A 10,109-nucleotide genomic window follows, 5' to 3' on the forward strand; every position below is an offset into this window, starting at 1 on the left:
GGAGGAAAAGGGCCAGAGATCCCCCCGCAGGAGGGGCTCCAAAGCCAGCCCAGGGTGCTCTGAGGAGGAAAGAGCCAGCCTGTGCCGGGAAGGCAGACAGAGCTTGAGGGGGAGCTCTGACCTGGTAGTCCCTAAGCAGCCTCCCAGCAGGCAGAAGCCCTTCAGGTGCTTGGAATGTGGGAAGAGCTTCAGGAAGAGCTTCAACCTCCTCAGCCACCAGCACATCCACACCGGGGAACGTCCCTACATGTGTGGGGAATGTGGGAAGAGCTTCAGGCAGAGGTCCAACCTCCACACCCACCAGCGCATCCACACTGGGGAACTGCCCTACACATGTAGGGAATGTGGGAAGAGCTTCAACCAGAGCTCCAACCTCCGCACCCACCAGGTGATACACACTGGAGAACGGCCCTACCCGTGTATGGAATGTGGGAAGAGCTTCAGGGACAGCTCCCACCTGATCCAACACCAGCACATCCACGCACTACACCTGTAGGGAATGTGGGAAGAGCTTCAGCCAGAGATCCACCCTTCTCCAACACCGTGGTGTGCACACTGGGGAACGGCCCTACACGTGTTGGGAATGTGGGAAGAGCTTCAGTTACAGCTCCACCGTCCACATCCACCGACGCATCCACACTGGGGAACGACCTTACAAGTGCTTGGAATGTGGGAAGAGGTTCAGGACCAGCTCAGATCTTCTCAGGCATGAACAGACACACACGGATGAGAGGCCCTTCCGCTGCACCGACTGTGGGAAGGGCTTCAACCGGAACTCCCACCTTGTCACCCACCGGCGCATCCACACAGGGGAGAGGCCCTACAAGTGTGGGGAGTGTGGCAAGAGCTTCACCGAGAGCTCTAAGTTGACCAGACACCAATGGACCCACCGGTAAGGGAAGCTCTACCAGTGCCCCGACTGCGGGAAGAGCTTCGGCCGCTGCTCCAACTCCGTCAGCTATTGGAGGACCTTTATTGGATGATCCACAGGGTCCCACGTTGAGGACAGACCTGGTTCCAGGTCATCCATGCTGGGCACTGTATTGGGTCTGGATGGCCATGTTTTGGTAGCAGGGGAGCTCCAGGGGTGGGTTCTGTGAGCAGCTGCCAGAAGCTTCCTCCATGTCCAGCCCCTCTCCCGACCCCCCTGACAGTGAGGGTGACCCAGGGTCTTGTTAATCCAGCCCTTGGGCAGATTAGAGTGAAAGGACAGTGAATAATCAGTGTTTATAGATATATATATGTAGTGTTTATTTTAGAACAGTTGGGTTGCCATGTAAAGCAGGTTTGGAGCCATTTTGGTTCCTGTATATAGTGATATGAAAGCGTAAAATTAACACTTAAGAAAATGTAGAAGGGAAAAGAAAGTATCAGAGTAGAAAGATGCAGAGGCCACTCCCCCCTGAGTATAGTTTATCTATCTATCTATCTATCTATCTATCTATCTATCTATCTATCTATCTATCTATCTATCTATAGGGTTTAGTTTAGGAAAATTTATTTCCGTGTAAAGTAGATTTGGGACAGTTTTGGCTCCTGTTTATAGTGATATAAAACCATAAAAATAGCACTTCCCCTCTCCGGCTCCAAGCCCAGCCTGTCCTCTCCAAGGGTGGATGTTCCCCCCTCTGCCCCAGGCAGTTCCATTGCCCTTGGGCAGCAAAGTCCCCACTGCTTCTGCAACTGGAGAGTGTTGGAGCCATGGACCATTAACATTCCAGTCTCTCCCAGCTCTGCATCCCAAAAGTCAAGAGGGATCAATCTGTCACCTCAAAGTGGATCAACCCCACTGAAAAAAGCTCGATCTCACCCCAAAATTCCTGTTTCTTATTTTCCCGATGTAATTCTGGGGCTGCCGGTGCCACCCCTCAGCTCTCCGCAGGCTGAGGCTTGGCCTTGCACTTTTGCCTTTGCTGGATTTCTTCATCAAATATTTCTCTCTCCCTGAAAACAAAAATATGGAAGGTTTTCAATAATCTGGACATCTTTAGACCATCTGGACAATTTACAGCTTGCAGTGTTGGAACGGAACATTTTCCACATTTAATCATTTGTTCCCATCCCTCCGAGGAGGGAGGACACTGAACTCTTCCACAGAAACAGAAAACTAGTAACAAAAATTCAGAGACTACTGAAAATGAAAAATACCTTTTGCTCACAGGTGGCCCTTTCATTTCTTTCTCTTCTGCTTTCTTACAATTGAAGTTATCTGTGGCAGCAGTTGCCTAGATGATGGCCAAAAAAAGCATTTAATTCATTTAGAATCATTCCAGAAAACTGAATCACAACTGGGGATTTGAAACTGCCTCAGGGGAGCACATTTGGAGAAAAGGGTTCCTCAGTCACTTAGAAAATTTGGCTGAAACTGCTCGTTGTGGGCCTGAAACTCTTAAATAAATAATACCAACTCATCCTGCATCCTTCCCAGGGGAGTATTTTTATCCCCAGATTAAGATATTCTCCAGGGATTTTGTCTCTACACAAATCAATGTTCTCCTGGGAAAAGCACCAAGTATATGAGACAAGTAACTGTAAAAACAACCAACCCACCCACCCCACACACAAAGAAAAGCCCAAGAAAACCCCACGAACTTGCCAAATTGAATAAACCCCTGAAAACCAGGCTTTGAAGCATGTCAGAAGTAATTAAAATACATGAGAAATCAGCCCTTCTGCCTTCAACAAACAGCCTCAAACTTCTCCTTTCTGTGCTTAAAAAACAGCATTTCAGTGACTCAGGCTGCAGACAGGTATGAACTTTGCTGCCCAGCTCAGCCACCAGTGCCCCTAAAGGTCCCCCAGAAAATGGGATTGAGGGGGTCCTGGGTGGGCTCTGGATGGATTTAGGGGGTCCTTGGGGGTCTGTGGGGTGGTCCTGGCACCTTTAGGGTGAGCTGGATGCCCATTGAGGGGGAGGTGCCCTCCCAAAGCCCCCCAGAGCAGGTTGACACAGGGGAACGCAGGGGGGGTCCCCATTCCCGATCCATTCTGGGGCCGGTTTTGCCCTCCCCAACCTCGGCTCCTCCCTGAGTCACATCTATCATATGACATCACATCCTCCTCTGTGACATCACATCTCGTCTATAACATGATTTCACACCTCTCCCGTGACATCACAGCTTCCCTGTGACATCATATTCTCCCTGTGACATCACACCCCCTTTGACATCACATCTTCCTCTGTGACATCACATCATCCCCATGACATCACATCCTTCCTGTAACATCACATCTTCCTCTATGACATCATAGCGCCCTGTGACATCACATTCTCCTCTGTGACATCCTATGTCTCCTATGACATCACATCCTCCTCTATGCCATCACAGCTTCCCTGTGACATCACATCCTCCTCTGTGACATCACAACCCTCCCATGACATCACATCTCCTCTGTGACATCACAGACCTCCTATGACATCACAGACCTCCTGTGACATCACATCCTCCTCTGTGACATCACATCCTTCCTGTGACATCACATGTCTCCTATGACATCACATCCTCCTCTGTGACATCACATCCTTTTCTCCTATGACATCACATCCTCCTCTGTGACATCGCATGTCTCCTATGACATCACATCCTCCTCTGTGACATCACAGCTCCCCTGTGACATCACATCCTCCTCTGTGACATCGCATGTCTCCTATGACATCACATCCTCCTCTGTGACATCACGGATCTCCTATGACATTACAGCTCCCCTGTGACATCACATCCTCTTCTGTGACATCACATCCTCCTCTGTGACATCACATTCTTCCCAGTGACATCAAAACTCTTCTGTGACATCGCTTCCTCCTCTATGACATCACATCTTCCTCTGTGACATCGCATGTCTCCTGTCTCCTCACAGCTCTCCTGTGACATCACATCCTCCTCTGTGACATCGCATGTCTCCTATGATATCACATCCTCCCCTGTGACATCACATCCTCCTCTGTGACATCACAGCTCCCTGTGATATCACATCTTCCTCTGTGACATCGCATGTCTCCTATGACATCACATTCTCCTGTGATATCACATCCTCTTTGACATCACATCTCCTATGACATCACATCCTCCCTGTGACATCACAGCCCCCTTAGGACATCACATCTCTCCTGTGACATCATCCCTGTGATATCATCCCTGGTGGCTGCCTGGGGATCTTTACAGTCGTAGATGTTATCACAAAAAAGAAACTCTGCCCTTCATACAGGCAGGAAAACTGGAATCCTGATGCCTTCAAGTCTTCAGCAAAAACCACGATTCAAACTATGAGCACTGCTCTTCTGTTCCCACTGAGCCAGTTGGAGGCAGCTGGGATTTAATAAAGCAGCAACAATGGGCCCAAACCCATGGTGTCCTTCAGATGCACCGTGCCCTGAGCAGACTGCGTCCTACTGGTCCTGCCCTGCTGCCTGCAGGACAACTTCCCCCTTGGCACACCCCCAGCCCCAGCCTTGTTTGGGAAGCTGAGCTCTGGCTGAGGCTTTCCCCAGGAGAAGCCTCATTGGTCTCTCCTCAGGGCAGTCCCCCCAGCACGCAGCCAGGACAGGGCACAGAATGAGTGGCCCCAGCTCTGCCTCCCCAGGGGTGTCCAGGCATCCCACGAGGCGGCTGCTGTTGCTTCATCACCACCTCCCCTCACCAGAATGGATTTGGAAAGCTTTCCAAGCACAGGGAGCCAGAGGGGACCAGAGGGAAACCTCAGGGCTCCCGGCGGGACTTGAGGACAAACAGGGAGTCTGGGTCACCGCCCCCATGGCAGAGGATGGGCCTCCGCTGTCCCTCTCTTGCACCAGTAGCATGTTTCCATCTTTTCTGCCCTGGGGGAAAAGAAGTATCCTTTGACTTGGAAGAGTTGATTAGCATCATCTTGTGATGCCCTGGGAGGGGATTAGTTTTGATGGAATCACCTACAGGAAAGTGTGGAGACCTCCCTCAGTGTGCCCTGTGCCGGTGCTGAGCACATGGAGGGAAACACACCAGGAGTCAGACGGCCCTGCCCAGAAGAACTGACTGCCTGAAATGAGTTTTTGCATTTTCTCTTTTTTAAAACTCAGTTCCTTCCTTAATATTGCCCTGGCACAGGTGGCTGAGAAGGGATAAAACAGGAAAGAAGCCTACAAAATATGCTCCAAATACAATGGATTTTCTAGTCTCATGGCTGGAAAATGCAGTCTCTGGGATAGTTTCCAAACTAGGAAAGAGACTGCTTTTTCCACTCTACCATGTATCTCATCTGTCATGAAGTTTCTCTCCCTACAGATGCTCTAAGGATTATTGGAGGTCATACTAAGCATGCCCACAGTTATCTACTGATGGCCTTGCCTTTCAGAGAGGGTGCTGCCATGGGGGAAAGCACGAGAAACTCTGTCCTCGGGAAAACAGAGGCTTTGCTTTGTCAGCCTCTTGAATCTGGGTGTTGCTCAGGGCAATCAGTGGAAGTTTCAGAGAACAGCACTTCTTATTTATCCAATCAATCAAATAAATCCCAAGTTGACAGAGGCTTGCTCTACTTCCTGCCCTAAATGTCTGTCCTCCTTAGCAGGTGGACTGGCACGACCTGGCTCTCTAAAAGATCCTCTTCCAATCTTTTGGCAGTTTCCATAGATGCCAAACAAGCATCCTTGTGGGAAAGGGAAGAAAGGTGCAACAAGGAAAGGAAATAATGAGAGAATAGCTGGGCTAAACTGGGCTCATTGAAGTAGTGCTTGATAGACACTTCCCCTGTGTGTACCAAGGAGTAAAAAATAGGTCTGTCTCCTTTCCCTATTTACAAATCCCTAAAGGAAGAAAGTTGCCTGCTCATCTTCCTGTAAGGAAGAGGGGAAGGCAAAAACAACAGTGAAAACTCGGCAAATTAATTTTTTTAAAACCTCAGGGAAAAGAATCCCCAAAGCTTCACCTCCCTTTAGGCCTTGGAATTAAAGGCCTTCCTGTTTGCCACCAGTGCTTATGTGTTGTGGCGCCTTATGGGATTTTCCTGCTTTGACAGTGTTTTGAGACAGTTCATTGTGCCCTTCAAGTCCTTCCATGTGCACACACACACACCACTCTCAGCAGTGTCTGGCCCTCCAAAGAACACAAGCCCTGAGGATTTGTAGCTCCCACTCCAGTGGTTGGCACTTGGACCTCCCTCCGTACCCAGAGCTCAGAGCTCCCTTGTGCCAGAAAGTTTAAAGAGATTGTGCCTCATTCTGCCAAGACAACCCTTGGAAAAAAGTGTCTCTCTGTGTTTCCTGGGATAAGAGCACTCTATTGTCATCTTCAAAACCTTGCAGAGGTCCCAGAGATCTCCCAGGAAGGAATTTGGGGCCTCAAGCACATGACCCGTATATAGAGGCTGAGGACTCAGGGGTCAGTGGTGTGAAGATTGAGGACAGTAGAGGAGTAGCCTGAGAGGTCTGGAAGGGGGGTGTCAGAGCTGGTGAAGCTTTTCTTCCTGTCAGAAAACAGCCTAAGAAAGAACTAGTGCCACCAAGGGCAGCTGGGGTGGCCTAGACTGGTGACAAGAAGTCAGAAATTTCCCTCCAAGGTCAGTGTTGTGGTGCAATATGTCAGAAAGAAGGAGTCTGGATGAGCCCAAGGCTTTGTGTGTGCAGGAAGAGCCAGGGAGGACGCAGAGATGTCAGTGCAGGAAGGTGCCAGCCAGGTGGGGCAGCCGGGGGGATGAGGACAGCCTGCAGGGAAAGGGGCAGGGCATGGACACCGTAGGACAGCCTGGGCTGGAGAGGAGACAGGGAGGGGGAGAAGCTGAAAGGCCCTGACACAGCCACCTTCTGCAGGCCTTTGGCCAGGGCTGCTGTCTGTGCCCCTGATGCCAGGAGGAGGGGAGTGGCCCTTGCAGCCCTGGGGCCTCATGGCCTCCCTGTCTCTGCTCAGCAGCCTGGCAGGTGCCACCCCATGGTCCTGCCCTTGGCATTGCACATCCCACATCCCAGTGCCCCAGGAAGAGCCCTGAGGAATGAGGCAGGGACAGGATCTGCCTTCCCAGGGGCTGGGGGTCAGGCCTTGGCCCTTTGGATTAAGGAAACACATCCAGGTTTCCTCAGCATCAGAGCCACCTTTCCCTTGCTTGTCCATCCTTGTCATCACTGTCTGCACTTTTCTGCTCTAACTGGAACCTGGGGACACGTTCTCAGTTGTGTCCCTCAGTGAGACTCATTAGCACTGCAAGAAACTTCAATGTTTCAATCTCACTTTGACTTCTTGAGAAGTTGTTTGAATTTACTCTCAGGGACTGAGTCTCATGTAAACAACTTCAAAGTCCCCTGAGGGTCATGAAATGCCTGGGGCTGTTGCTGTGCTGCTGAGCTGGGCCAGGCTCCTGGCACACAGGGAGCTCCTGGCAAGCAAGAAGAGCTTCAAAGAGACAGCTCTGCTGGTGAGCAGCTCCTCTGCACAGCCCAGCAGGGCTGAGGGCACTGCCTGCAGCACCAAGGGCAGGGGAGTGAGACAGAGAGAAGTTAAAGGTTGTCAGATGTAGAATGATGCTGAGACCTCACTGGGGGAGAACTTTTAACAGATCTTGGCACAGGAAGCCTGTTCATGCAGGGCAATGGGACTGCAGCTTTTGGAGGCATCTGGGAAAGCTGGCACTTCCCCTCAACTACAGATTCTGCAAGTGCAACTCTGAAAGTATCTGGAGTGCAGAGGAGGAGGACATGCTCAGAGCTTCAGCTCCCTCTCAGAATATTTCCAAGATGAAGATCTTTATGAGGTTAAAGAAATTTCCTGAGATTGTGTTTCCAGTTTCCTACTCTGGAGGAATGGGAGGAATAAATCATTAAGAAAGTATTAATTTTGACAAGTCCCTGTGAGTGCTCAGTAGGTCTATCTGAGCTTCCTAATGTGCTTTCAGCCACTGCTCTGCCTGTGGGCAGCACCAGCATCACCTCTACTAGACCCATCAGGACTAGTCTGAGATGTCCTTTTTGCACCTGCAAATGGAATATGACCCCTACCAGTGCAGCCTGTGGTGCTGGGGAAGGAGCTGAGTCTGCTTAAATCAAATGCCATCATAAGGACACTTGGCTGTCTCCCTGAGGTTCCCTTCCAAGCTGTGAATTTCCCTCCAGGTTGGAAACCTGTCCCTAAACATCTCCTTGTTATGTGAAACCCCTGTACAGAAGCACAGTGATGCTAAAACAGTGAAATGCTGTTGAGTAGGGACCCAGCACTGGAGCTGAAGGAAGATCTCCTAGGAAATCAAAAGGCTGTCTGTGTGTGACATGGGGAGTATCTGTAGAATACAGCTTTGACTTTGTTTAGCTAAGTCCACGCTAACTGGCCTCTTACTGTCTTCTTCTCCTGTGTAGGAAACAAACACCCAGAGGCAGCAAATGCCCAACAGCAGCTCCATGCCCCAGTTCCTCCTCCTGGCATTCGCAGACAGGCGGGAGCTGCAGCTCCTGCACTTCTGGCTCTTCCTGGCCATCTCCCTGGCTGCCCTCCTGGCCAACGGCCTCATCCTCAGCGCTGTAGCCTGTGACCACCACCTGCACACCCCCATGGGCTTCTTCCTGCTCAACCTCTCCCTCACAGACCTGGGCTGCATCTGCACCACTGTCCCCAAAGCCATGCACAATTCCCTCTGGAACACCACAACCATCTCCTACATGGGATGTACCGCACAGGCCTTTTTCTTTTATTTCTTCATGTCAGCAGAGTTTTCCCTCCTCACCATCATGTGCTACGACCGCTACGTTGCCATCTGCAAACCCCTGCACTACGGGACCCTCCTGGGCAGCAGAGCTTGTGCCCACATGGCAGCAGCTGCCTGGGCCACTGGGTTTCTCTATTCTCTGCTGCACACAGCCAGTACATTTTCCCTGCCCCTGTGCCAGGGCAATGCCCTGGGCCAGTTCTTCTGTGAAATCCCACACATCCTCAAGCTCTCCTGCTCACACTCAGGCTACCTCAGAGAAATTGGGCTCGTTGGGGTTAGTGCCTGTTTAATATTTGGTTGTTTTGTTTTCATTGTTTTCTCCTATGTGCAGATCTTCAGGGCTGTGCTGAGGATCCCCTCTCAGCAGGGTCGGCACAAAGTCTTTTCCATGTGCCTCCCTCACCTGGCCGTGCTCTCCCTGTTTATCAGCACTGGCGTGTTTTCAAACATCAAGACCCCCTCCATCTCCTCCCCATCCCTGGATCTGGCTCTGTCAGTTCTGTACTCAGTGGTGCCTCCAGCACTGAACCCCTTCATCTACAGCCTGAGGAACCAGGAGCTAAAGGATGCCCTGAGGAAAATGATGACTGGATGCTTTTCAGGAGCAATAAAGTGCCTGTTTTCTTGTGCATAGCATTCAGAATGGGACTCCTTAATGGCCCAGCCTTCCTGCTCAGGTTTTTCCTGGAGGTCATCGGGTTCATCTGGCAATAATTTTCTGTGCAATTAAATATTATTATGCATCTGCCTTTGAATTTGACCCAGAGATGTATAAATGGTGAATTGTGCTGGCTGAGTATTTAAACAAAATAAAGGACCCTGCAGTGCCATCTTTGTCCAAGACCCTTCTTCTTAGATGTTTCTAAAGGACAGCACACTGCAGGACAGGGTGTATTTGCAAACTGGGAAGGGGACAAGAATCCCAGCCCAGCAGCACTGCCAGGGAGCAGCGGGGCTTGGTCTTTGCAGAGCTGCTCTCTTGCCTCTTCCACACTGTCCTCCTGAGCCCCTTTCTTGCTGTAAGGCCTGAGTGCTCTCTGAGCACAGTCCTGTGGGCTGGAAGCCCTTAGAGCACAGGCAGGGACAGGCCCTGGGAACTTGTGAAGCAGAGCTGGGCTCCCTTCCAGCATCTCCAGGATGCTGTGGGATCTTCTGAGGCCACTGCATGGACTGGGTCACTTCTTCTGTCACCTTGCTCCAGGGCTGCAACTCTCCTGCAGTGACACCATGACACTGCTGCTCTCTGCTTTCCAGGTTCCATTTTTAGATCCAATCTTCCCCTCCTGTTCACAGGGACATCCTGGGAGTGCTTCAGAGCTGCCATCCTGGGGCAGCTCCTGCCCAGCGTGGGCAGGCACAAGGTCTCTCCACCTGCTCCTCTCCCCTCCCCAGTGCCACTCTTTTCTGCAGCCTCCTCATCCTTGCCCAGCACAGCCCTCCTGGCACAG

At 51.1% G+C, this 10,109-nt stretch overlaps 1 protein-coding gene across 1 annotated transcript; it reads left to right on the forward strand.

The window, feature by feature from the left end:
* The first annotated feature begins 247 nt into the window (after positions 1-247).
* LOC135404981 (zinc finger protein 239-like) lies at positions 248-896 on the forward strand. Its single transcript, XM_064639703.1, has 2 exons — positions 248-388; positions 594-896. The coding sequence occupies exons 1-2, from the start codon at positions 248-250 to the stop codon at positions 894-896; spliced, it is 444 nt and encodes a 147-aa protein (XP_064495773.1).
* The last annotated feature ends 9,213 nt before the right edge of the window (positions 897-10,109 follow it).

Source organism: Pseudopipra pipra, chromosome W, assembly GCF_036250125.1.
Source record: "Pseudopipra pipra isolate bDixPip1 chromosome W, bDixPip1.hap1, whole genome shotgun sequence".
Taxonomy (NCBI): domain Eukaryota; kingdom Metazoa; phylum Chordata; class Aves; order Passeriformes; family Pipridae; genus Pseudopipra; species Pseudopipra pipra.

What these genes read in the sequence shown, in the direction of transcription:
- LOC135404981 (XM_064639703.1), top strand. Translation starts at nt 248, where the DNA reads ATGTGTGGGGAATGTGGGAAGAGCTTCAGGCAGAGGTCCAACCTCCAC. An exon ending in CCAACCTCCGCACCCACCAG is followed by an intron (nt 389 to 593) that starts GTGATACACACT and finishes GAATGTGGGAAG; the next exon opens with AGCTTCAGTTACAGCTCCAC.